Below are 26,851 nucleotides of genomic sequence, written 5' to 3' on the forward strand. Positions count from 1 at the left end.
ATGACTTTTTATTTTGCATTTCATATCTTATCCAGCTTCACATTCTCACAGGCTCAGCAATTACAACAGCCACCTCGTCTCCCAAGTCTGAAAACGTCAAGACAGCCACAGCTGTGGCCAAAGGCAAAGCACGGATGTGCTCACAAAACAAAAAAATTGCACAATTTTTTTTTCCCTTCATTTTTCTGAAACAAATGCCTGACACAAAGGCTTATTGCTGGAGAATGGAAACCCTTTTCTTCTTCATGCCTCAAACTAAACATTAAACTTATCTGACAAGGCGAACAAGGTCTCTTTAATAATTAATTGCACACACACGAAAAATCCTTTATGATGCATAAATATTTTGTTACACAGGGTACAAAAATACTTTCACTTTTTGGTTGGTTTCGAAGTTCGGAAAGAATGAGGAGCATGGGCAGGGGTGGGGTGCACTGTGGAGAGGTAAGCAAACCGGGCAGAGAAAGGATTTTCTTAGCAGTTGTTGGCCCCGCTAGGAGGAGGAAGCGGAGGGCCCAGATTTGAAATGGAAAAGAAAACACTACCTCTGTCAGGTGGTCGTTGCTGTTTGGCCTGGAAGCGCGTGGGGGTGGTAGGGGGCCCCGGCTACGGGGCGGAGCGAGCTGCGGGGCTCGGTCCTCACTGAAGCAGGGGGCTGTAGGGGAGGGTGTGGAGAGAGGGACCGGGAATGATGAACCATTGGTGGCCAGGACCTGTTGCTATGGTGACACAATGTGAGAACAAACTGTACACTCACATATACACAAGTTGAAGTGTCTTAATTCATGCCAGAAAACATGCAAAATTAAATGCCTCATTTCTCTGAGGTGGAGCTATGGAAGCAAGTCTGGACCAGAGGTCAGGCCTTGCTCAGTCCCAGTGAGACCTCTGGGCTGGGGCTGGGTATCCCAGCAAGAAGCCACCTCCCCCCCCCCAATCCTCCCGGGAGGCCTTGGCGAGGGGGCTTTGGGGAAGGACAGGGCTGACGGAGAGGAGAGAGGAAACAGGAAGCAGTCCACTGAGTCAGGCTTAAAATTCACAGTCTTTGGAAGGAAGCAGCAGCTCTCCACAGGCCGCCTGGGGGCAGTGGAAGCTCAGAGCGGCTTCCTCCCCAGCGGGGCAGGGGCTTCAAGCTGCGGTGACAAGACCTGGAGGGAGGGGAGAGAGGTGGCCGTGAGCAGAGGGGTGGCACTGGAGCTGAACCCAGGCCTGGCCCTTGTGACAGGCTGCAAGATGGCTGGCAGGGGGTGCCGGTGGGAGGAGAAGGGGAGACCCAGCCAGAGTGCCTAGTGCGCAAGCTCAGGTGGAAGCCTAGCACCCGTGAGCTGCCGGGCTCAGGCAGGGGGAGGAACTGTGGCCCCCGCAGGAAGCCAGGCTCTCGCACACTCTTCCTCCTGGGCCTCTGGGCCAGCACTTACTGAAGAACTAACAGAACTGACGATATTTCCATCCTTGCTGGGTGGTATCAGAAGAAGGGTACCAGCGCACCTGCAAGAGAAGCCAACGTCAGGAGCTAGCTGTGCAGTCCCTTCTCTTGACCGGGGAGCCGTCAGCATCCCTGCTGGAGTCCTGCTTCTGTCACTGACTGGTAAGACGCCGGGCCAGTTACTCACCTCTAGGCATCGGTTTCTTCATCCTGAAAATGGGAGAGCACCACCTGACCCGCCTCCTCCGCAGGGTCGAGGTTCAAGCGAGAGAAGCCTTACGGAGGGGTTCGATACTCCACTCAGCCCGATGGTAACGTGCCGGCTTGTACCAGGTGGAGTGTTGGCAGTGGGGGCACCGGGCCAGCGATCCGCCCCTCCCCCTGAACTGGGAGAGTGCAGAATGCCTGATGTTGGGAGAATGAACCTAGTAGAGTTTTGCTCGGCTTCTTTCTGTCTCAGGGCCCTCATCCACGTATAGGACAGAGATGACTAGGCTGATCCTCATGGGTGTCCGTAAGGATTAGGGGAGACACAACATACAGACATCTTAGGAACCAAAGCTGCCGTGGTCTCCGAGGGGTACGACTCCCAGACGTTGGTACTGTCCTTGTAGGATTCTCCAAGGAAGCCAGGGCTGAGACCCAGCGGATGCCTACATCCCTTTCCACCTCACTGCTCCCCCCGTTATCAGCCTCCCAAGTCTTAGAGATTTGTGACCCGCCAGCTGAGTCCTCCAGTGGGGGCCCGGCAGCTACTTCAACCCCCAGGCCCTACGGCCCAGTAACCCCAGAGCAGGATTCCCAGAGACGGGTCAGGAAGTGACCTGCCCCCCCTTTCTAGGTACAGCCTCCCCATGGGCCCGTCGTCTGGGCGGTGAGCTATGCTGGGTGCCACGCCAAGACCACAGGGAGGCCACCTGCCCCACTTAAAGACAGCATGCCTGCCCCGCGGCTGCCTCGGAGTGGTGGTGGAACATGGCACCACAAGACAAGTCAGGGGCAACGGGCAGAGTGCCCAGAGAGGGGGGCCCGGGGCACCCAGAAAAGGAAGGGACGGCATGCAAGAGCCAGCATAGAAAACAAGTACCAGCTGGCCACAAAGACCACCCCCTCGACACTGCAGCAGTGGACTCAGTTTCCCACTTGGCTGCCTGGAATCCCCACCTCTAAGCAAGAAGATAGCGAGCAATGCCAGGTCATCTGGGGGCTGGTGGGAGCTTCCTGAAAACTGCCATGTCTCCTTCAAAGTACAGGTGTTTCATACACCCCAGGACTCTGGCCACCACACGCTCAGCAGCAAGTCAGAGGCTGGTCACCCTAAAATGCAGGACACTTGGCATATAGCAGGAGCAGGTCCTAGGCCACCTGACCAATACCAGAATCTTCCCTGGGCTCCGAGGATGTGGCACTGCTCTCCCCAGGACACAGCTGACCCCAGGCCGCTCGAACCACCCTGATTAAGCGCCATACTGCACAGAAAAGGGTCAAGTGCCTCTTCTGGCCTCTGAGCTGTCCAGCCTCAGAGGCCACTATCTTCTCTCCTGCCTCCACAACATCTGGAAGCAGTTCCCTCCCTTCTCGGCTGACAGTCGAGGGGGAGGACGCCTTTCCTCCCCTTGGCTGAGCTGTGGGATGTGCTCTCAGCTGGAAGGGTGGCTGGACATGGAACTCATCCCACAAGAGAGGGACACGGAGGAAACCAGCACAGTGGCTACCAGCCAAACCTGTGACCCAGTCCAGCTCGGGAAACCCCCCCGTTAGGCAAGGACGTCTGGCCAGGCTGGGTGTCTCGCAGGGCTGGACAAGGGGCGAATGTTGGTTAGGGTGGGAAGGACTCAGAGGCCTCTGACTCTCTCTCTCTCTCTCTCTCTCTCTCTCTCGACGGGGGAAGCTGAGGCTTCCCGCAGCTGCATAAGGGGCTCCATCGGCAAGCCTGCTTCAGGGGGTCGCCCACTCTCCCCACTAGGTGCTGCGACTCGGCCTCCAAAGCAGCAGTCTCCCCCCAGCCTGAGATGAGCCACCACCTCCTTGGGGAGGAAGTAGAAGAAAGCCCCCATTTCTGAGCTTGGGACCAATGTGCCATCCAGGTGGACAGAACATACTTGAGGGGCTGCCTTTCACTTCCTCAGACACCTGGGATAGGCTGGCAGTCAGGGCTCTAGAGAAGCACTGTCCCTTCCTGCTCCCGCTCAGAACAAGAGCCCCGTAAGGTGTAGCAATCAGGGCCAGCACGTCAGGCAGTGAGTGCTCGGCCCGCTCCCAGGGCCTCCAGTTGTTCACAGGAATTCTGCAGGTCCTGAGAAGCCACCTCACAGGGACAGGCCCGTGGGCATCTAGAATGACCCGGTTCCAGGAGGGGCAGCATCAAAACAAAGGGGGGACATGAATATTCAGTCGTCTCTCAGAGCTTGGGATGGACTGAGAAGATAGGTGGACAGAGGAATCAATCCACATGAGAAGAAACAGGAATAGCCAAGAAATATGGGCGCCTCACTCATCAGAAAGTCAATTAAAGGAACACTTGGGTTGGCATGTCTACACTTTGACCTTGTCATAGTTGTAGGGGTTTACGATAAGGAAAACCAGCAGGATAGGCGCAAAGGGTGGACAAGGGCGTCCACTGCTGCACGGCCGTATCAGCACAGAAAACTGCGTGAACAACCTAATGTACCATCGATAGGGAGCTGGACACTCTTACACAACAGTGGGTTTGCCAGGCAGCCGGAATGTAGATCTACATTTACTGACGGGAAACAAGGGCCTAATACTTAAGCTTTAAAAAGATTTAAAAAAGATCCACATCTATGGATCTTACACACACGCACCCAACCACCTACCAAGCCTAAGGACTCAAAGTAGCCATTTTCGGGGGAGCAGGATAATAAGCAAAGGGAAAAGAGAACGTTATCATGCCCATTATACAGATCAGAAGATAGAGGCAAGGGAGTTCATGTAACATTAAGGTCACCAGTAAGCGGTGAGCCAGCATAAGAGCCACGGCCAGAGACCCCCACATCCTCAGGTAGACGTAGAAAATGAAGCGCAGTCTGGGAGGACCCTGGGATGCAAGGGGACACAGAGAACCCCTGCTTTTAGGCATGTGCCAGACCCCAGTGTGCCCCCCCACCCATACCTCTTGGATGCCTCACCCTCTTAAAGAGAAGATTCTACGAAGAGAACCAGGAGGTCGAACAAGATGGCCTCATGCCAAGACAGAGTGGGACTGAGCCATCCCCAAGCCCCTTCCTGCAGGTCTGAGCCCTGTGGCCACACACGGATGCCTCGGCCGAGGCTGGGCTAGTGGCAGAGGGCACGCAGTTGGGGTGTGCATGCTGGGATAGAGCAAGGAAGGGCTGCTTTTCATCCCCCTTTGCTACTACCTTCTCTCCAAGTCACCTCCCTGCCTACAAGCACAGAAAGTCAGTTGTGTTGTTCCTCTGGGGTCAGAATAATGCCCTCAGGATCAACAGCGTCCACTTTCCTCACTGAGGATTTTCAGCCTCCACTTCTCGGCAACACTGTCAGGGGACAAGGAGGGAGCTCTTGGAAGGTGAAAACACTGGAAAACGTACTCTCCTGCTTACGAGTGCATCTGGTCCAGACAGGGTGGTTTACTGCTGTGGAGACGGACGTCCAGAGAAGTCGAGTAGCAGGGACAGAACTAGTTACTACCTGGTCCAATCTCTTGTTGTTAGCCTTCCTCCTGAAAAAATGCCATTATCCTTTGAAGTGGCCTTTATTCCCTTCCCAGGGAGGCCAGAGACAGGAAGTGAGACCCAATCAGGCTGCTCCAGCCCTCAGGGAGGCTCCAGGGGGCACTAGACAATAATGATAATAAACAGTAACTATGATAACCGGCACTTCTCTAGCTCTCCCTCTATACTAACATGCGGAAAAACAAACACTGATAAAGTAGGTAGGATTATCACCATTCCAAAGAAATGGAGACACAGAGAGGTTAAGTAACTTGCCCAAGGTCACACAGGTGTTGAAAGAGCCAGGATTTGGACTGAGGCAGCCGGACTGGAGTTGGGACAGCCCCTGGGCATGGATAGGGCGGGAAGAAGCTGGAAAGGAAGGCAACCGGAGGGCACAGAGCCCTGCAGTATGGAGTTTAAGGACAGGCTGTCACGTGCCCCTCCCAGCCAGCTGGGGAGCCACCCAAAGAAAGGGCAGACGCGCCTCTCCTTACGAACCTGACGTACCTTCTCTGGCTCCCAACCTCTGCCCACCATCGTCATGGCCAAGCATCTCAGAGCAGATGGGGTAGGACCACTCCACCTGATGGGGTCTTGCCCTCTCATTTCACAGATGAGGACACACACGGACGCCCTGAGGTGAAGTCACTTGAGAAAGACCAAGTAGCTAAATGGTGGCAAAGCTGGGATCGGAAGCAAGGAGGCCAGCAAGGCCTCACAGGGCTGCTGCAGTGGAAGTCCCTGCTTGGCCAGGAGCTCTCCTGCCAGCCTTCCACACGCTGCCAGGTCACAGAGGACAAGCACTGTCTTCCGGGCTCACCGCAGAACCTGGTCTGTGGTAAATACCCAAACATTTCCCTTTAGCGAAGGATCTTTACCACCTTCCGATCCCCTGGCCAATTTTCCAAGCACCAAGTCTAACCACACTCTGCCCTCAGTACGATCTAACGTGGCCGTGGCCAAGGAGAACTCCCCCGCTGAAGGAAACCGCCTGCGAGGGTAGTAGCGGGGGGAAGTCCGTGCCTTCCACCTTGGGACTGGGTGGACCCAGATGTCACTAAGCCCTTCAGAGGCTCGGAGACAGACATGCACTCAGCCCTCCCTCGGGCAGCGCACCCAACCTCTCCCACCTCAGCTTCTGGTTCCTGTGAACTCTCCCCTTCCTGGCTTCGCACGTCCTGTTCCTCCTCCTGCCCCACTGTCCTGGCCGGGCCCCCTCCGTCCACAGCAGGGCGGGCCTGGCCCCGTCGCCCTTCCCCAGCCTCAGCTCTTGCTCGCTCCAGGCCAGAGCGGGCTTGCCGTCGCGCCTCAGCCTCCCTGTGCTGCTGGTGGCTCCCAGTCCGGACGCCCTGCTGCGTGTCCTGTCACGGCCTCAGGGAGGCCCGGGCCCGAATGGACCACGGCTTGCCAGCCCCTCGGGCACCTGCCATGGCACTCGGCAAGCACAGAGCCCCGCAGAGCCTGGGGCCCTCCCCAGCCGTCCCCCCGAGAAGGGATCGTGCCCTCCTTCCCGCCCGGCGCAGGCTCACCGCAGAGCGTCCGGGCTTCACGAGAACCAGCGCACACATGGAGCCCTCAGGATGCGCCCGCTGCGTGCCAACACTTCACGTGCTGTTAACGCCTAATTCCCACAACAACCCTGAGGCACAGAGTACGGTTCCCATCCTTCCAGGCAGTAAAAAAGGCAAGACACAGAAACCTTTAAGAGCCTTCTGAGGTTTACAAAGACTGGAGAGGCAGAGGCAGGGGGCCCGGCTCCAGAGGCCACACTCCGGTTGGGACCGCTATCGGGGCTCTGTCAGCATGGGCGGAACGCAGCGTGGTGCCCGCCCGCAGGTGTTCAGGGGCTGGTGGGACCACGCTGGGTCTCTCTCAGCGCTCACACTCGGCCACCGCCGATCCTCCACGTGGCTAATCCTCTCCCTCCCTCTGTCTGAGCCCAAACCCTCAAGATAAGGTCATGGAAGACAGCAGTCCTGCTGCAGCTCTGGAGGCATGAGTGGCCCACTGGCCACCCAGGAACAAAGTCTGGCCAACTTAGAGCCTCCTTCATCCCCTACCCACCTCTCCGCCAGAGGGGCTTACCTGAGCGTGGAGGGCGGCGGCGGCAGCTGGGTAGGTGAATGCAGCAGGTGAGATGGCTGGGGTCAGCTCTGTGGTGTACAGAGGGTAGGGGGCCCAGGCCTCTGGGGACGCGGGGATCAGAGCAGCCCCCATGAGGTCATCTGCAACGGGAGACAACAGTCCCCACTGTCAGAGCACGGGTCTCCCCTTCCACTACCCCATTCCAAAGAGAGAAGGGGACCTATCACAGTGGTTGAAGTGTAAGCTCCCTGCTGAGGCCAGACTTCCCTCAAGGACCCCAAGACCAGGGAAACAAGCCCTGTTAACTTGACCTGGCATGGTGAGCATTCTCTCTGCTTCAAGAAGCCCTCAGATGGGCCCCTGCCCGTCTCAACCAAGAGAACTCAGAGAAGGCTTCAGGGGAGCTGGGTGATACGGACAGCTCAGGAGCTCAGTCCATCTGCAGTCCAGCAAAGGCTGCAGGGGTGGAAGGAACCCTAGAGAGAGGTGGCTGTGGACAGAAGAAGCCTCCTGGCAAGGACTGATTCCCTCAATGACAATCTTGATGTCTTCCCTCCATATGCAACTCTGCCCAGGTCCCCAGCTTGGGCCACGTAAAAGGACAGCAGACAACAGACGACAGCTCTGAGCACCACTCACAGGGGTCCCGTGCGATGAAGTGTGCTCCTAGGGCAGGGTGAGCGTTGGTGGGATTAGGTGTAGCCATTAGCTTGTTCTTGGCCATCTTGGTGTTGGCTTTGGCAAACTCTAGCCTCAGGGTCTGCGGGTTCTCAGGATCAAAGCGAATACCCTACAAGAGAAGGGAAGGAAAGGAAGGAAAAGACTTTGTAGGACCCAGACTGTCCACTGCAATGGGTACAGAGGGGCCCCAGAAAAGAGCTCGCCTAGGGGGCACCTGCGTGGCATGGTCAGTTGAGCGAATGACTCTTGATTTCGGCTCAGGTTGTGATCTCAGCGTCCTGGGACCAAGCCCTGAGTTGGGCTCCCTGCTCTGCGGGCAATCTGCTTGTCTCCTCTCCCTCTGGCCCTCCCCCTGCTTGTGCTCTCTCTCAAATAAATAAATCTGAAAAAAACAAAAACAAAAAAATGATCTTGCCTAAAAGCCTCACCCATGCAGGGGACAAGACAGAGGACAGACTGCTTGGACCTTGGGAGTAGTGGCATTTGACCCAGACAGTAGAGCCAGGGACCTGGCCTCGGAATGGCTGGGAAATCAGGCACATCTGCAGGCCCTTTCTTGGGGGGGCATGGAGTGGGGCAAGGTTTGCAGGAGGCAGGACAGGAATACTCGTTGCCTCGAGGTCTGTGGGTTGGGGGAAACCTTGTCTACTCACGTTCAGCGCATTCTTGGCCGCTTCTGCTCCTGCTCGGCTGTCAAAGATCACAAAACCAACAGGCTGGAAGGGAAAGGAGAGAACACCCTTGCATGTCTCCCAACATTCCACCTTCCCCTCAAAAATAAAACAAAAAACAGCTTCTTGCCTATATCTTCCCTATGTTTAGCTGCAACAGGAGAAGTTTCTCATGCACCAGAAGTCTCCCATCCAGGTTCCAATTGCAGGAAAGGGTATCAACGGAGCTTTCTCTCACCACGTTAAACATTACCCTCTCGGTAAATCTTTTTTTTTTTTTTTTTTTTAATGCATGCAGGTCGGGGCGCCTGGGCGGCTCACATGGTTAAGCTTCTGCGTTCGGCTCAGTTCACGATCCCGGGGTCCTGGGATCAAGCCCCGCATCGGGCTCCCTGCTCCGCAGGAAGCCTGCTTCTCCCTCTCCCACTCCCCCTACTTGTGTTCTCTCTCTGGCTGTCTCTCTGTCAAATAAAATCTTTAAGCAAAAAAATAAAAATAAAAATAAATGCATGCAGGTAATTAAGAGAAAGTTCCAGTGTTTTCCCCAGCAAGAAAGGGGATACCAATGTATCAAGGACATGAGAAGGCTCCAGGTTCAATCAAGGGGCAACAGGTTGAAAACTTCTCCAACTTCATTCTGGCAAGTTCACTCCAGACCCCAAATGGCCGCCACAGGGCCATCAGGAGCCAGAGCACAGCCACCACATCTGTGCTCTTCAGCCCTGGGGCCAAACTGTGGCTTCTCAAAAGCCAGAGGGGGAGTCCCAGGAGCTGACTGGTAAGGACAGGGGAGCTGTGGAGGCCGCTCTTACACCAGCCCAGCACAGAAACAGGATGAGAGGGAGCAGGTCTCAGCTGCCAGATGCCTCAAGATGAGGAAAAAGGCAGCAGGCTCAGGTCCAAGTTTAGCAGTCGGTCTGGGCTGGGAGGAAAAAAAACTTTGGAGAGAAATTACCTGTCTCGATGTGAGCTTGATCAGGGACCCTTCATAGCCCTGCAGAGAGAGAGGTGGTCATCACGGGGAAGGTCAGAAGCCTTTGTTGCACTATCCTAGTCCCCCTCCTCCAGCTCCCAGCAGCACCATTCTCACACTCTCCCACCCTCCCCCAACATCCACCACCCTGACCTCCACCACTGATGTGCGCCCTCTGCCCTTGTGTTCCCTATCACATGGTCTAGCACGTGGGGCGGGCATCATGCGGCAGCATTCATCATTTCATGCATAAATTCCCGCTCGCTCCGCTGACTTGTCATCTGGAAGGACAGACCCTACCTTGTAAAGTTTTCTCAAAACTTAAACTGAAAAGTCTACACTGAATCACAAAAATTCCTTATATGGCCAAGTAAACTCAGATTCTCTCTTGTTTCCACTTTACAGATGAGGAAAGAGAGGCTCAGAAAGGGCTAAGCAATCGGCGGAGAGCAACACGTGAATGAGCAGAACCAGGACAGGAAGCCAGGTCTGCGATCACCGTTTCTGATACGCTGCCCTTTGTCTTTCCTGCTGCCCTATCCAGGTCAGAGTCATTCCTGCTGCTTCTGCTCCGGCCTAGGCTCTGCCCACGGGTGGCTGGGTCCAGACTCACCTTGAACGGCCGGAAGAGCAGGTAGAGTTCTCTGGGTTTAATGTCCACAGGGAGGCCACTGACGAACAGTGTCCGGACCTGGGGACAGAGACCACAGTAGACAGGGATAATGGCTCTTCCTTCAGGAAGGAACTGGAATCCTTCCAGAGGGGAAGGAGGAATTCCGAATATCCTGGGCTTCCTTTGGAGGCCGAGACAAATGAATACTCGGGAGTTTCACAGCATTTCACTTTTCAAAGCCCTTTCTGTACACTTTGCTTTCTCTGCGTTCATCCCACGGGTGATTCAACAAGCACCTGCTGAGCACCTCTGTACACAGACCCAACAGCGCCCGGAGGAGAGAGCCCTATGTGATAAGCACACAGACCAAGGATCCCTGAGACTTCAAGAAAGCTAGGGTATCTTACCCCCAACATTAGCCAAGTCAAAATGTATACAGTTTTCAGAAGATACCGACGGACCCCTGGTTGAGAGGCCCTGCCTGGTCTAGAGAAGACGCAAGGATGTAAACGGATCCTAAGTCTTAGGTCACGCTACACCCTGTAGTGATTTCAACGGAGGGCCTGGCATGCTCACATCCGTCTCCTAGTGCTTCCTACACTAGATGGAGGTTCTTCAATGGCAGGGACTATGTTGTATTCTTGCCTCTATGCCCCGTTCTTAGCATGGGGCTGTATTAAACATTTACTGAATAAGGGACCTGGCTAAGGAGTCAGAGAGGGAAAGTTACGCTGGGTTTTCAAGAATGAGTAGGATCGGGCACCTGGGTGGCTCAGTTGGTTAAGCGACTGCCTTCGGCTCAGGTCATGATCCTGGAGTCCCTGGATCGAGTCCCGCATCGGGCTCCCTGCTCGGCAGGGAGTCTGCTTCTCCCTCTCCCGCTCCCCCCTCTTGTGCTCGCTCTCACTCTCTCTCTCAAATAAATAAAAAAAATCTTAAAAAAAAAAAAAAAAAAAAAGAATGAGTAGGATCTTACCAGCTTCAAGTGAGGCAGATGGTGCTGTAAGTTATGAGCCTTGCCCTCAACATGGTTACAAGTTGGTGATAGAGCCAGATCTAGACACCAGGTGTCCATCCTGTGACTCTGACCAAACCTGACCTCCTGAACCGGGGGTGAGGTCCCTGAGAAGGCTGGCAGGCACTCGACGGCACCACTGTTGGTGACATGTTGCTGGTACCAGACGCTCAAGTAGCAAGGCCAGATAGGCCAATAATTAGAACGGGGAGGGAGGATTTTCCATTGTTTAGGTCCATTAAAAATACATATTAAAACTGTGGCTGAGGCATGAAAAACCCAAATGAATAGAGCTTCCCTATATACTCGACTCCTGATTTCAAAAAGTTGCATCTCTGGGCGCCTGGGTGGCTCAGGTGGTTAAGCAACTGCCTTCGGCTCAGGTCATGATCCTGGAGTCCCGGGATCGAGTCCCATATCGGGCTCCTTGCTCAGCAGGGGGTCTGCTTCTCCCTCTGACCCTCCCCCCTCTCATGTGGTCTCTCTCTCTCATTCTCTCTCTCAAATAAATAAATAAAATCTTTAAAAAAAAAAAAAAGTTGCATCTCAGGGCACCTGGGGTGGCTCAGTTGGTTAAGCGTCTGCCTTCGGCTCAGGTCATGGTCTCAGGGTCCTGGGATTGAGTCCTGCATCAGGCTCCCTGCTTCTTGGGGAGCCTGCTTCTCCCTCTGCCTCTCTCTCTCTCATGATTAAATAAATGAAATCTTAAAAAAAAAAAACTCTTAAAAAAAAAAAAAGTTGCATCTCATACCATCAAGCCAAGCGTAAGTCTTCCCAACTCATCCCTGCCGGTATAAGAAAAAGCTCACGTGCCTCAGCCACCCCCACCCCCCATGTGGCCATTCCTGACAGCATTTAGATGCCCTACAGTGGCCACATACCCTTCTCCAGAGGCACCAAAGAATTTCCTCCATGCTCCAGTGATGGCCTCCTGAACCCAGGCAACAGCCCTTCCAATGGCTTGAATCAAGAACCTGAGCAGCCAGGCTAAGTTACACCCAATGCAGGCAGGCAGGCAGGCACACAGACAGACAGACAGACACACCCCCAATGAATACCCAGACCTCAACAACAGAGCCAGGAATGGCAAAGGAAACCAGCCCTGACAGCTGCTGGTAACCAGTGTCACCAATCCCGCCCACACCAAGAATGGCTCCCAGCCCATGGCTGATAAAGAATGGGTGAGGACAAACTTCTTCTCTCGCATAGGGTTTTACCAAGAAGCATACCAGGCAGAATCCCTCGCAATTCAGGATGCATTTTCCCCCTCTGGCCATGCCTCTCCCTCCCCAGACACGCCTCTGCTTCCAGGCACGGGGTGAGGATTCTGCACATTTCACTTCCCTGTGTACGCAGCTCTCAGGCATGGCCCTGTTTCCAGAGGAACCTGGGAAGAACTGGACAGCCCAAGCTCCTGGCGGAGTGAACCCAGCTCCTGGACTCCAAAGAACAACGGTCCTCTACACCCCTCCGCCCTTTGATTAGAGGGCCTTTAATTTACATGTAAGCCCTCAAACAGAAGTGATATGCTCAGGTCACACGGCTTGTTCTTAAAAGGCAGAAGACCTGGGACTCAAAACCCAGGTCTTCTGACTACTCGTCCAGGCTGCTTTTGGGTGCCAAGACTTGGGCACCCAGGCCACTCCCCAAAGATGGACTGAAAGTGTGCAAGCCCAGCCAGGGCCGTGCTGGATGGACCTGGATCAGTACTACTCCCTCCTCCCAGGGATGTGGTTTTGGTCCAAGACATGGAGCCAGAGCGGCCCCACAGAAACCTCTGCCTCAGTTCTCCCCAGGGGGCACCCATTTCACCCAGGCTAATTTTAAACCCTTCCTCAAATGGCTCCTTTCTGGCCAGACCTCCCCAGAGGCTCCCTTAAATAGCAAGTTCTCAGCACAAAATTTCCTGCTTGGGCTGGGGGTGGGGTTGAGGGTGAGTATGGGGGAGCTTTCCCTCATTCCCAGCTCGGATCCTTGTTTCCAGCCTTCCCTCTGGGCCAGACGACCCTTTTCCCCCGTTTCCATCTTTTAGGTTCTACAGTGTCCAAAATGCTACAATCTGGCTACCATCCTGTCTCAGGAAACAAGCTGAGGTCAGGCAGTTATGGATCAGGTGGTGGGTCCCCATCCACCAGGTCACAGGAAGCTTAACCTGAATACTCTCCTTGGTCCTTACTTGATCCTAGTCTCGCCGGCAGATGATGTGCCCTCTGCCTATCCCCTTGTGCAGATAGGGAAACTGAGGCCCAGAAAGGGCTCATGCAGCTTAGCTCACAAGGGAGCCAAGCTGGGTAAGACCCAGGCACCCTGACTTAGCCATCTGTGCCACCAGGAATCCATCTTGCTGTGGGGACAGAGGGAGTGGCACGGAGGTGGCCTCGTTAGCCACATGGGTGGGGAAAGAGCTGCCTGTGTCAGGTAGGTAGGCAGCCCCTTCCCCCAGGCGCTTGTTTAGGATGCTGGGGTGATGGGGGCAGAGCAAGAAGGAACCACAGGTGGAAGGAAGCGTAAGCCTAGCTGCTCAGCTACATGTGGAGAGGACAAGAGGCTGCAGAGACCAATCCCCCTCCCGCTTCCAACTCTATCCGGTCCTGCCCCCCACCCGACAAGCGCCCCCACAGGCTTGTCTCAAGGCAGCTGCTCCTGCTGCCCCTCAGCGCACCCCTTCCTCATTCCCTAACTGAAGGGCACTCATCTTTCGGGTCTCTCTGTTTCCTCATTCCCCCTTCCTTCCTCTGAAGTCTTATGTGGCCAGGACGCCCTGCCTTCTATTGTTCCCACAGTCTAAACTTACCCCCTCCACCTGGACTCTATAAAAGCCCAGAGACAGGAGCCAAGGCTCAAAACTTTCCTATCCCTCAACCGTGCCTAGAGTCAGGCCTCCGCATTTAAACTACCCACCCCTCCCACCCCATTTCTGTGCACCTCAGTCCGTTTAAATGAAAGACTCCCACCAGGCACAGATGTGGCCCAGCAGGGCACAGTGACACGATACATGGGGGAGAGAGCAGGCTCTCGTTGGTTACACCAGAGTCTGCATCCCAGCTTTATGCCTGGCTCGGGGAAGTGGTTTCATCTCTCCAGATCTCAGTTCCTTCGTCTGTACAACGCAGATACCATCTACCTCCAGGATGAAGAGCTCACTTTCCTCTATGCCCAGCACATAGGAGAGGCTCAATGAAATGCTGGTTCACTTAGGGCTCCTGTAATCACAGCATTGACCTACACAAAAACCTCCCCTATCAGGTACCATGAGCCATTTATTTATAAAGTTGCCCAGTGAGCCTGGATTGGGTCCAAGTCAGTCCGGAGCTGGGAATGCAGGTGAGTCAACCATAAGTAGTCATCGGATTCTTTAGTGTTCCTCTTCCCTAGGGAGGGAATGGCCAAGGTGGAAGGCACCATGGAGACCAGCTAGTTCAACACTCACTCTGCAGATGAGGGAACCGAGGCTCAGGATAGGAAGGTGACAGAGCAAGCTGACAGCACAGTCAGATCCTTTAGGGGACGGCAGGGACAGAGACATACAGTGACTTCTCCAAGGCCTTGCCTCCTAGTCCTGTGTCCCAGACTCGCACTGGATACCCCTCCCCTTCCATGCCACCGCTGACGCCAGCCTCATGGCAATAGGGTGCAACATTCAGGAAAGAGGCTGGGTACAGACAAGGATTCAGGCACCAACTGCGGGGTGATGCCAAGCTAGAAAGATTAACCAAAGCACCCATGTCCTGCCTACTCTGTGTTCAGTACAGGAATTCAACACAAAAACATTTTTAAGTATTTGAAGAAAACAGAAGGGGTAGTTCACACAATCCCAGGCTACTAGAAGGCACCAACCTTGTTGCCTGGGCCCTTCTCCTTCCATACACTCACCCTTTCTCCAGAAGTATCCAGACGACGAAAGGGATTATCTCCCCTGTCCTGAAACGTCGAAGGCAACAACAGTCCTTCTAAGATGGTCATCTTTATGGCAAGTACCGGTGGACGGTGCTGGACCACAGCCACATCCTCAGTCCAGTTGGAAGGTAAGTTTGGAACAGGGTAGGGAGAGTATTAGGGGAGAACTGGAGGAAGTATGGAGAATCTTTAGAAGTCAGTGAAAGAAGAAACATGTTGAGGAACAGCTCTTCCGGTGGAACCTGCTAGAATTACCATGTTGACATGGACAAGGAACTTGGCCACAGAGGTGTGCCCATAAAGGACACTGCAGACATGGCTATGCAGCCTTCGTAATGGTCAGGAGCAGACTTGACCTTGCTGGAGGTCCCAGCCAGCCCCAGGCCTGCCTAGAGGAACCAAATGGCCTTTAGCACAACTGTGTCCCCCATCCAGGAGGCTCTGGGGGCTCCTGAGGCTGGTCTTCCCTTAGGCAAGTCCTGCTACCTGACCTTCCCCTGAGTTGCTGGGAGCAAAGGGTCAAGGAGGTCCAGTCTCATTTAAGTCCATGCCACAGGCTATCACTGGAGGTCAGACTTCCTGAGGTTGTCTAGCTCCTCACTATGGACCCTACAGTGCTGGGGGAAAGAGCCCTCACCTCTCCACAGAAGGCCTGTGAGCTCGCTCCCAGTGCTCCAGGCGAGGGGCAGAAAAGAGCATCTCTGAACAGCCTCCCTCACCCCCAGCATTATTCTTGAGGCCCCTGTGGAGGGAGGGAATGTCCCCGAGAGGGAGCCTCTCAGCCCACTTTCTTTCTTTTTTTTTTTTTTTAAGATTTTATTTATTTATTTGACAGAGAGAGACACAGCGAGAGAGGGAACACAAGCAGGGGGAGTGGGAGAGGGAGAAGCAGGCTTCCCGCGGAGCAGGGAGCCCAATGCGGGGCTCGATCCCAGGACCCCGGGATCATGACCTGAGCCGAAGGCAGACGCTTAACGACTGAGCCACCCAGGCGCCCCTCAGCCCACTTTCTAACCCCAACATGACAGACTCCCTGGAGTCCCTGGCTATTTCCTTCAGGCCTCATACCGAAGGTCTCTCTCCCTCTGTGGCCCCCTGTGGCCCTCCCCAGCACGAGGAAGACTACCTTCTAAAGAGAAGCAGGAAGAAGGGACTCTGACCACCTCATTCATATCTGTGTGTCTGATGTTCTTCCTTCAGACAAACTGACATTTGTTTACAGATGTTCAGAAAAAGTGAAATCAAACAAAAGGCTTCAGGAGCAAGGGGATAGTGACGCACAAGGCATTAGCCTTAGAACAAGTCCAGACCTCCGTGGGAAAGGCCACTAGGCAGGACTCCTCCTCCATCAGTCCAGGTGGACATCTCTCTTGGTCCTGGACACTCCCCCAGGCAGACCTGTCATTCAGTGCCCCCAACCCAGGCCAGCCCTCTGGACAGTGGCTGCTCAGAGGTCTCCCTCCTCCCCCCAGGGCACACAGAGGACCCAGCTCTCATGGAGGCCATATAGAAGTTGAGGGAAGGGGGCTGTTGGGGGATAAGGAGGGGATGGGTATTCTCTACAGAGGAAAACAGCCGAGCAAAGCTTCCACGTGGCACAGGACGGGGGCAGCAGTCAATGGGGACCCTCCTCCAATAAAGAGGACAACACACTCAGGGCCCTGTAGCTCCAACTCGCCCCAACCTTTTCGATGCAAGACTCCCTTCACACCGAGCATTAAATGTTCAACTCCGCAGTTAAGGGCCACAGCAGGGTACTGTGGCTGAGAGGACAAGCTCCGTTAAGTCCCAGCTTTTATTACGAGACAGAAAGGGTAAACACCGCTTTCAAAAACAGTGGAATGCTCATGGATATCAAACCCTCTTAGCCTTTAACTCTGAAGGACAGCCACTGCCTTCCTTTAAACCCCAGCCTTGTAATCTCCAAGGACCAACCACCCAGAGGACAGACCTTTCTCCACAAAGGATGCTGAGGTAGGAAAACATCAGGGCCACCCCTGACCTCTTCCCCACCCCACCCAGAAATAAACCCTGGGGTCCACCAGGAACACTCTGCCCTAGGAGACAGACTCCTGCCTTCCAGGCAAATCCCCTCCTCACAGGGCTGGGACACGAGAAGGACACACCCAGGGAAACCTGACTTTGGGCAATAGATACATCCTACCAAAGAGATAAAAATGACATTTGAAAATGGATTATTTGCAGCAATCTGTAGCATCTCTGGAAGTTGGAATTCAATCTGGAAAGGAAAAACTATTTCAACTGTCCATTCCATCAAACTACTGAAGTGATGGGCTGCTTTGAATCCCCACCTACTCGCAGCTTAGTGTGAGCTCTGGTGTCATCTGGATGGAAAACACCACTTAGGGAAGGGAGTGGGGGGGGGAGGAGGGAAGTCCAAAAAGGGAAAAACAAGCCTCTCATAAGCCCCTCCCACATCCTTCCCTGACTCCCAGCCCTCTGAAGCAACTGAAATGCAGAATATTTGAGCTGGAAGAAACCTTATTTTTAGATGAGGGAACCAAGGCCCAGGGGTCCAGTGAGTTGCTCCTGATCAGCAGCATGTCAAGAAGCAGCCCCTGTGTCCCCAGGTGCCTGTGAGTCAACGCTCCTTCACAGACCTCAATCTCACACACCGACTTACTCAGCCCCCAGTCAAGTCAGCCTTGGGCAACCTGAAAACAAGTGGCCTTTAGCCTCTAAGAAGGCAGAAACAGCTCCTCGCAGACAGTTGATTTGGGGCGGAGGGTGGGGGAGTGGGGGGTGTGTTCTACTGGATGATCCCATGGTTAGTCCTTAACAGAATTAATTCCAGGAAAGTCAAAGGAAGACAGATAGACAGACTGCTGATTCCCAGCACTAAGTGGGAACAGCCTTGTGCCCTGCTGACTTGCAGGCAGGGGCCGGAACAGGGCCACACACATGCCTCAGAGAGGGCAGCTAGGCACATGTGGCCCCAGACGCCCCGAGTCCAAACGGAAGCCCAGGCCACCCCACCCACCACCGCCACCCCCACTGGCCAGACCCTGGGAGTTTATGAAAGGCAGCCTGCACTACGTCCAGATTATGGCTTTCCTGATACTAAAGGTCCTGGGGCACCTGGGTGGCTCAGTCCGTTAAGTGTCTGCCTTCGGCTCAGGTCATGATCTCAGGGTCCTGAGACTGAGCCCCGCATCAGGCTCCACACTCAGTGCAGTCTGCTTGTCTCTTTCACTCTCCCCCTGCGTGCTCTCTCTCTCAAATAAATAAGTAAAATCTTTTTTTTTTTTTTTAAGGTTTTATTTATTTATTTGACAGACAGAGACACAGTGAGAGAGAGAACACAGGCAGGGGTAATGGGAGAGGGAGAAGCAGGCTTCCCACGGAGCAGGAAGCCTGATGTGGGGCTCGATCCCAGGACCCTGAGATCATGACCTGAGCCGAAGGCAGACGCTTAATGACTGAGCCACCCAGGCGCCCCAATAAATAAAATCTTTAAAAAAAAAAAAAAAAGATACTAAAGGTCCTTTGTCTTTTTAAAAAGATATTTATGTATTTATTTATTTGAAAGAGAGTGAGCGAGAGCAAGCAGGGGGACGGAGAGGGACAAGCAGACTCTGCACTGAGTGCAGAGCCTGATGAGGGGTTTGATCTCGACCCTGAGACCATGACCTGAGCTGAAATCAAGTCGGTCACTTAACAGACTGAGCCACCCAGGCGCCCCCTAAAGGTCCTTTTCAGAGTTGCACCAGCCATCATCATACCCAGCTCTGCTCTGGCTTCTCCAAGCGGAAGAAACCTCATTGAGAATGAAGACACTGGAGGACTCAAGCTCAGCCTCCTGTTCACCAAGCACCTGCCTATCAGACACGGAAAAAAAGAAAAAGAGCCTCAAACCACCTGTCAGGGAGCCTGGGTAGTACCCCAGCCTGGCCACCAGCCCGGCAGGTGTCTTTGTGGCCTTCCTCTGCTGCTTCAACTATAAAGAGGAAGGATGTACTAGCCTCAGGGTCCTTCACGCTCCACCTTGTAGGATACCAAGGAAGCAGGAGAAGGTGACTGGTCTCAGGAGAAGGCTTTGGCATTGCCCTCCAGCTGCTCAGGGCTTAAGCACTCCCCATCTGCCCGGAAAAAGGCCAAGAGCGTGGTGTAAAGGGGGCTAGAGAATGAGAGGGTGACAGAGCAGCAAGTCAGCAGCCAGGCCCTGGGGGTCTGGGTGGGGTCTCTGCTGGGGCAATGTTGGGGTTGCCAAAAAGAAACCTCGGGACAGTCCCCCACACAGGCCGAGGCTTGGCACCAGCAGGTCGCTCTTACCCCTCCCCGGGGCGGGGGGTGGAGGAGGGAAAGAAGTCCCTCTGAGTGGGGCCACTTGACGAGAGGTGGATGGAATGTGGTGACACGGCCCGCAGACGCAGGACTTATAAGGGCTGAACAAGGACACAGGGAAAAAGAGCAAGCAGATACAGCCAGACAGTGGATGGGAATTGGGACACAGGCTCCCGGAAACCCAGTGCTTCCCATGCTCCCTCTGAGGAGCTCTGGGCTGCTCAGCTCCCGAGCTAGGACACTGCCCAGCTTCCCCGCACCCAGGGCACCTCCGATGCCGTGAGTCCGACCTGGTGTGAAGCACCAGGCTTTGGATGTGTTCTACAGCCTTTTGCCTGCCCCTGCTAATTACAGCCCCAAATCACAGGGTTTGGCTCTCAGGCCCCACTCTGGGCAGCACTCTGTGGTTTCCAGGTCTTTCATACTGGCGGTACTGGCCCATTTTACAGATGAAGAACCAGCTCAGGGATTAGGTGTTGGGACAGCCAGGGGCAGAACCAGCAGTAAAATCCAAGTCATCTGGCAAGCTGAGGCACTTCCCCTACAGCCTGCAATGTGTCCTAGAGTCCAGACTTCCAGACTGTGTATGAACAGGGGTCAGGGGAACCAAGCTGGGGTGGTAAGAAGTTCTCTAAAGGGGGGGACAGGGCTAGGTATGAATAGAGTTTTAAATAATAAGGCTTCTGACCTCATGCTCCAGGCTACTTCCAGCCCCAGGAACAGAAGGGAAAACATCTCGGGGACAGACTTGGTCAAAAAGCATGTTGTGAGCACAGCCTACACCTCATTTATAGGGAAGGAGACCAAACTGCAGGAATTGCATGGTGCAGACTCAGTGCTATGGCCGGGGGACTGTTTTCCATTTGGTTCCAGACACTGCCAGGGGCTAAGTCTTTTAGAGGCGACTCAAGTGGCTGGCTCACAGGGCCCCCAGCCGGGAGGCCTTCTGGGCAAGGCTTCCTTCCCTCCTGTGCCATCCACCTCCCCTGTCCCTCCTGGTGCCATGTGGTCCGTCAACACAGATCTATTGCTCGTTCCTGTGCCTGGCAAGGGTCGCAGCTGTCACCACTGCCATGTACCAACCCACGCATCAAAGTGTGAGCCTAGGGGAACCTTATAGCCCTCCTCCAGCTCCGAAACCAATACCTCTAACCCTTAACCACCTGACGTTATTCCACTGTGAACACAGAGCACTGAGCCTACCACACCTGCCCACTACCTGAAGGAAGCAGATGAAGCCTGGTAAGAGATGTTTCCTAACATAATGCTCCTGTTGTTGGGAGGGGATCTCTGTTTGCGAATGGAAGCTGCTTCAAGGGTCTGCATTCTGGTTTGGAGCTCCCTGGTCACAAACATCCCAAACTGTGCCTGGATATGGCCACCACCATACATCAAGAATGAGGACCAGTCCAGGCAGAAGTTCTTCCATTTCAACAAACGTTCTCAAAAAACGGTCAGGTCCTACTCCCGTAATCTCTCCTGACACCCCCTCCACCAGTAAAAGCCCAAGACCCATTTGGTGAGGGAGAGGGTGGCTAACCACAAAAGGGAGCTAGGTACTCCAGACACTCATCCCATGGCCTTGTCCAGGTCAGGTCCTACCCCTTCTTCCTGGGAGTCCCAGGCCTGTTCAGAACTATACAGGCGGCCATGATGACTTGTGACAGCCAAGAGCCTCTGCTCAGTGGGCCATAAACGACTAAAGGCCATGGCAGATAGGCCTAGACAGACCCTCCCACTACATACAGCCCCTGCCCCTGCTATCCTCCAGAGGCCGCCAGCACAGATGGATCCACCAGCAGACTCTTCAGGAAAGGCTGACTCTTCGGTCAGCCTTGGCACATCTCAGAGGTAACCATATTTTTTCCATCCAAGGATAGAATAGGGAAGCAGCAGAAAGAGGGAGGCCATGCTGTCCCTGGGCAGGGAGTAGATGGGGTTCCAGAATACAGAGCTTTGTGGGGTATCTATAGCTCCCGCCTCACAGCAACACGGTTTCTGAAGTTCAGCGATGGGCTCTGCCCCACTGCCTCATGGCTTTGCCAGGGGTGCGAGGACCCCTCTGAGGAAGCCATGGTCAGGGGATGGCAGAGAAACTAACAAGTTACCAGACGTCACTGCTATCCAAAACCAACAGCTCAGCAGAGTCTGGGGCCCACGGACCAGGAGCCCAGCCCTCAGGGTAGGTAGGATGGACTCTTTGCCCTCTCAGGACTGTCTGGAGGCCCACTGGGATAAATGGGTGGAGAGCATGAGAGCAAAAATCAAGGCATCCCACACTTCATGTCTTGACTCCACTTCGAGTACTCACCACCCTCTCTCTGGAGACAGGAATGAGAAGAAATCAGAATGTCCAAATGCTGAATGGGATTTAGAAGTTGGTTCTTACTGGGGTAAGCTAGCCAAGCTGCCCATGTGCAGGGAAGGAGGAGATGAGACCCAACAGAATGACCCCCCCCCACACAAAATGACAGACAGTCACTTTACAGTGGGTACCATTTCTTTAGTTAAGATGCCCAAAGCAGCAGGGTACCAAGGCAGGTGGTGGGTAGGGGTGGGGGGCAGTAAAAGCAGTAAGCGCCAGTACAGGCAACAAGGGGATGTACTGCCTATAGAGACTGAATAGTAAAACTGATTCGGTCTGGTTTTATCACCCCGTGATGGCAATCCTAAACAATATGTGATAAAATACTCCTCCTACAAGGGCTTCCAGCTCCCATCACCCAGTCTTCGGATACCCCAGCCCAACAGGAACCACCCTGGAGCAGCACCACCCAAAGCTCAGACCTCAAAAACTTTAGTTGCAAGACCTTTTCTCCCCACCACCCCAGCCCTCACCAAAAACCCTAATGTAAAACAGAACAGCAGGTACAGTGTGTGGTTAAGGGCAAACTCTGGGTTCAAATCCCATCTTATCTACTTACTAGCTACATGAAAGTTTTCCAAGATTTTGTTTATTTATTTGAGAGAGAGAGGAGGTATGAGCAAGTGGGCAAGGGGGGTGGGGAGTGAAGGCAGAGGGAGAAGGAGAGAACGCCAAGCATGGAGGCTGACGTGGGGCTCGATCTCACGACCCTGAGGTGGACGCCCAACCAACTGAGCCACCCAGGTGCCCCTACATGAAAGTCATTTAACCTGTCTCAGATTCCTCATTCATAATATGGTGATGACAATAACGTTAAGCAACTCACAGTGCTGTTGTGAAAGTTCAAGGAGGTAAAATGGTGAGATACTTAGAATAATGCCTGGCACGAATACTGGGCATGGGCTTACTATTATTAGGACAGCCTCTCTATTAGGTTATTTGAGTAGAGAAGTCACATCCACAACAACCCCGAGGGAGGAAGGGGGCCCAGCCTATAGAATCTGCCAGGACCTATCTGCCTGGGCCCTATCTCCAGGTAAGTGCCCAGAAGAATAGACGCCTCCCTTCCCTCATGTTAAAAAACAAAAAACAAAAAACAAAACCACTTACAGATAGAGAGCAACAAGATGTCCCAGATTCTGTCAAAGATTTTTGATGGCAGAGAAAAGGGAAGTGGCCGAGTTACACGCTGGACCCCCGAATTCCTTCACCTTCATCTAGAGTGCTAACCCTGGCCCATCCTGCCAGGGACTTGGCTGGTACCTCAGAGACCTCTAGAGGACACATGATGGACCCAGCGGTGCCAGGCCTGCAAGCAGCCACGTTGGCCCAGATACACTGGATGCAATGGACAAGCACAAATGGGGGTGGGAGGGCAGCAAGGGGTCAAGACCCTCAGGTCAAGCTGTAGCTTCTCTGGCTGCCATTAATGCCTGCCTTTCTATAGTTTACCACTAGGCTGGAAAAAAAACTTCTTTAACTCTTAGAAACCTGAACTCCATCCACTCAGGATTCCAAATACTACTTTCCCCTCAGCTCTGCCACAGCCCCCCCACCCCCAGTGAATAATTCCTATAACTTAGCTTTACTTTGTATTATGAGATTAAAGTCTCCTTTTAAAAAACAGAGTGTTTTCAAACCACATGTACCCCTCCCCAGAAACACTGTAACTCTCTAGCCAGCCCTACAAATCAGTAAGGCATGCTTGTCTGGGGCTCCGGAGCATCAGAGGCAAGCCTGCCCTGTGCTGCGGTATTGCCTTACCTTCTGGAGCTCCTGGTACCAACCCCACCTGGGTTAAGACATAGTCTCTAGACTGAAAGGGACACTCAGCTCTTCCCCTGCAGACACCCTCCTTAATTCATCGCTGCCCTCCTTAGCTTTCAAACGGTATCATAGCTTCTAACACATCTCCTTTCCAAGTGGCAGAAAAATGCCAATTTCCCCCCAACCCTGTGTGATCTCGGCCTCTTCGTAATGTGGCCCCCAGGACTGCTGCAGCCTAGCAAACTCCTGGTAGCCATGTGGCTCCAGAATCCACCTCTCCCTCTGCCATTTGCTATTCGCTCTTCCTGGAATGCTTTCTGTCCGGCACAGGCCTAACAGCCTCCTACCCAGCATCTCAGGGAGGGCTGATCTCTACCTTCTCAGGGGCCCCCACTGCATCACTTGCTGATACCCCCTTATTTGACCTACCCTTGCATTTAACATCCCATCCCCTCCTCCTTCTCACCTTCTAGTCTGTGATCTTTCACCTGTAATCCTGCTCCCTGGTCCAGTACAGGAACCTAATGCCTGTGATAGGGATGAAGGCCCCAGGCACAGGGTGGCAGGGGAAGTCAGGGCTATACAAAGGAGCAGCCCCACGGATACCCCCTTCTAGAACCGTATCCTTCTGGAACCGTGACAACACACCCCTTTCTCCAGCAACCTAACACCTTTAAGAATTGAGGTCTTCTGGTGGGCAAGTAAGATTCCTTGGTTTTCTAGGCTTGCTTTACCTAATCTCTGAGAGCCAGCCTGGCTCAGCCATGAGAGTAAACTACCCCTGCTAACACAGATTCCCCGGATGGTGGCTCCTGGGGGATGCAAAAATGACTGCCCAGGGGGCATCTAAGCTAAAGGGAAGGAATTCAGTTCCAGCTCAAGCCACCAATTCAAGAAGGAACCTCAGCAGAAGAGCTCTTGGCCCAGAAGTCTAATGAGGGGAGGGGGCTCATCCTTGCACTTGACCAGAGCAGACACCGGGATCCAGGAGATTCCCAGAACTTTAATTTTAGACTTTTGTTAAACACAGGCCCGTGCCCCTCCATCAGCACCAGGTGCACTGACTCCCTGAACCACTATGGTGTTATAACCCACCTCTGCCCCCAAGGAGGAGTCACAGGGATTCCACTTCTTGAGGATTCTGCCCTCTCTCTCAAAGAAAAGTGCTTAGAAAAAAGTGACCGATACTTCAAATGCTTTCTCTAAGAATTTAGCTTGGCCACAAGGTTCACCCTTCCCACTTCAAAGGGGTAGGTCTGAGGGTCAGCCCAGCCTCTTGGGTGAACTCCCTGCTAAAGTCAACCATCTAGCATTAGTGGCCTTCTGGGTCTTTGCCCAGCCTCACAGGAGGTCAAGCAGAGATTCCCCACACCCCAGCAACCCTGCCACCTTCCCCCAACTCTCAGAGGAGATTCTGAACAACCAGGTAGAGCTAGGGTGGGGTTAAGGTTCCCATGCGCGCCACAGGCCTGTTGGCATGTCACGGTCCAAGGGGGACAAGGCCTGCGGGAGCCCCCCCCCCCCCCCGGGCTCCCCACTGCAATGGAGCCCACACAACACTGGCGGACAAATGTCAGGCCCTCCCTTGCCATCCTTCAGTGCAAAGAGTTATATATTCCCCCACAAAAAGTGAGATCTAGACCTAGATTCTCAAGATGCCATGCCATTGGTGGACTCGGACTAGCAGCAGGACTCTGAATTACTAAGAGTGGGAGCTGGTGGTGTGACCCTCCCACCACCCCTCCCACAGTGAGGAGCCCAGCCCAGCACTGGACCACTGCCGCCATTCTGCACCAAACCTATAGCACGGCCAGCCGGCAGCACGGCCACTGCATTGGAGGGAGGTAGCAACACCAGCCCCCCCCACCCAGGGGCTCTGCGGTTTCTCCCCCAGACCAAGGGGAAGGGAGCTCAGGGTGGATAACTGACCCTTGGTTTCCTGGGCAAGGGCTTGCCAGGGCGCGGCAGGAAGGGTCTCTTAGCCCTGGAGTGACACAGCAGGCCAGAGGCCCTGGGAGAGAGCTGCAAAGCCTGTCCCCTTCCACACCAGTTTTTGTCTGGGCCAGCCCAGCTCCTGGTCTCCATTCGCCGCCCAGAGTCCTAAGGCTTATATCCACCACCTCACCGCCCCCCCCCAACACACACCCTCCCGGATTTTGCCATCCCATTAACCACCCAGCTCCTGCTGATTCCACGAAGCCGCCTCACACGCCCTCCTCTTTAGCACATGTCAGGTGGTCAAGATAATGTCGCCTCTCCTTGCAGAATCCCACCCCGGCCAGCTCTGGGGTCCTGGATTGCCTGCCGGGGCAAAACCGAAGGGAGGAGAACTGGGAAAGGAGTATCTTTAGGCATCTCTTTCTCAACTCTAATTACTGCCCGCTGACCTCTTTGCCAAAGCCCAGGTTCTGGGGCTGCAAGGAAAGCCCGTCCACTCCCCGTGACTACAGCTCAGTTGCAGCGAACCAAGGTGCCGGGCAGCTGGCCCGGGCCTCCAAGGTCACGGGGAGGGGTCAGGGTGGAAAGTGCAAGGGAGCGAGGGTGCCGCCCGCCCGCTGTGCTAATCCCGCTTAGTTCCTTCCCGCGGAGGCGGGAGTCCCGGCCATACCCGAGGAGCGCCTCGGAAGAGGGTAGCGGGCCGGGCCGAGAGTAGAGAACGAGGGATGCGCGGGCAGCAGGCGTGGGGCAGACGCCGCGCCGCTCGCCCACCACGGGACGCACGGACGGCGGCCGGCGCGCGGCCCGCCCCGAGCCCGGGAGGGCGGGGAGACAATGCCCGCCCGGCGGGGCAGTCCAGGCCGCACGCCCCCGCCCGCCGGACACGGGCTGCTCCTCCCCGACCGAGGGGCAGCGGCGGGAAGGCGCCCGGAGCGATTGCCAGACCGGCCCCGCGCGGCGCGGGAGGCCCAGCGCGCCCTTTCCCCCGCCCACCTCCGCGTGCACTTCACCCCAAGTCCCGGGGCCGCAGACCCACCTCCTCCTCCAGAGTGCCGCTGGAGCCCGAGCCCGTGCCGGTGCCCGTGCTGGTGCTGGTGCTGTGCTCGCCGTCCGGCTTCAGGTTGCTCATGGTGCGGGGGGTGAGGTGGGGGTGGCGAGGGGAAGGGAACGCGGAGGGCGAGCGCGGCGCCCGGCCCCGGCGAGGAGGTGGGAAGGGGCGCGGTGAGCGGTGCGCTCCGGGAGTGCCGGGCGGGGTGGCGGTGGGGGGCGCGCGGGGCGGTGAGAGGGGCAGCCGCCGCGGCGGGCTGGGGTCACATCAAGTTTAGCGGGGGCGGGAGGGGGGGAGGGGGTGCGGCGGGGGAGGCCCTCGGAACCGGAGCCGAGCCCGAGCGGCCGCCGCCTCCGCCTTTTCACTGCG

The 26,851-nt window shown here is 54.9% G+C and overlaps 1 protein-coding gene across 1 annotated transcript; it reads right to left on the bottom strand.

Moving 5' to 3' along the window:
• RBPMS2 (RNA binding protein, mRNA processing factor 2) lies at window positions 1-26,563 on the bottom strand. The gene is made up of 8 exons (XM_021693986.1): window positions 26,471-26,563; window positions 10,148-10,225; window positions 9,517-9,555; window positions 8,544-8,606; window positions 7,849-7,999; window positions 7,210-7,349; window positions 1,419-1,488; window positions 1-1,148 (listed from the first exon to the last, which is right to left on the bottom strand). Exons 1-7 carry the CDS (start codon window positions 26,561-26,563, stop codon window positions 1,426-1,428), a joined length of 627 nt encoding a protein of 208 aa, XP_021549661.1. The 3' UTR covers window positions 1-1,148; window positions 1,419-1,425.
• Between the last annotated feature and the right edge of the window lie 288 nt (window positions 26,564-26,851).

Source organism: Neomonachus schauinslandi, chromosome 9 (genome assembly GCF_002201575.2).
Source record: "Neomonachus schauinslandi chromosome 9, ASM220157v2, whole genome shotgun sequence".
In the NCBI taxonomy this organism is placed as follows: domain Eukaryota; kingdom Metazoa; phylum Chordata; class Mammalia; order Carnivora; family Phocidae; genus Neomonachus; species Neomonachus schauinslandi.

Coding starts and splice junctions, on each gene's coding strand:
- RBPMS2 (XM_021693986.1), bottom strand. CDS start 26,563: ATGAGCAACCTGAAGCCGGACGGCGAGCACAGCACCAGCACCAGCACG. Junction 10,226..26,470: donor GCGGCACTCTGGAGGAGGAG/GTGGGTCTGCGG, acceptor CTCTGTCCCCAG/GTCCGGACACTGTTCGTCAG. Junction 1,489..7,209: donor CCGCCGCCCTCCACGCTCAG/GTAAGCCCCTCT, acceptor CTTCTCTTGCAG/GTGCGCTGGTACCCTTCTTC.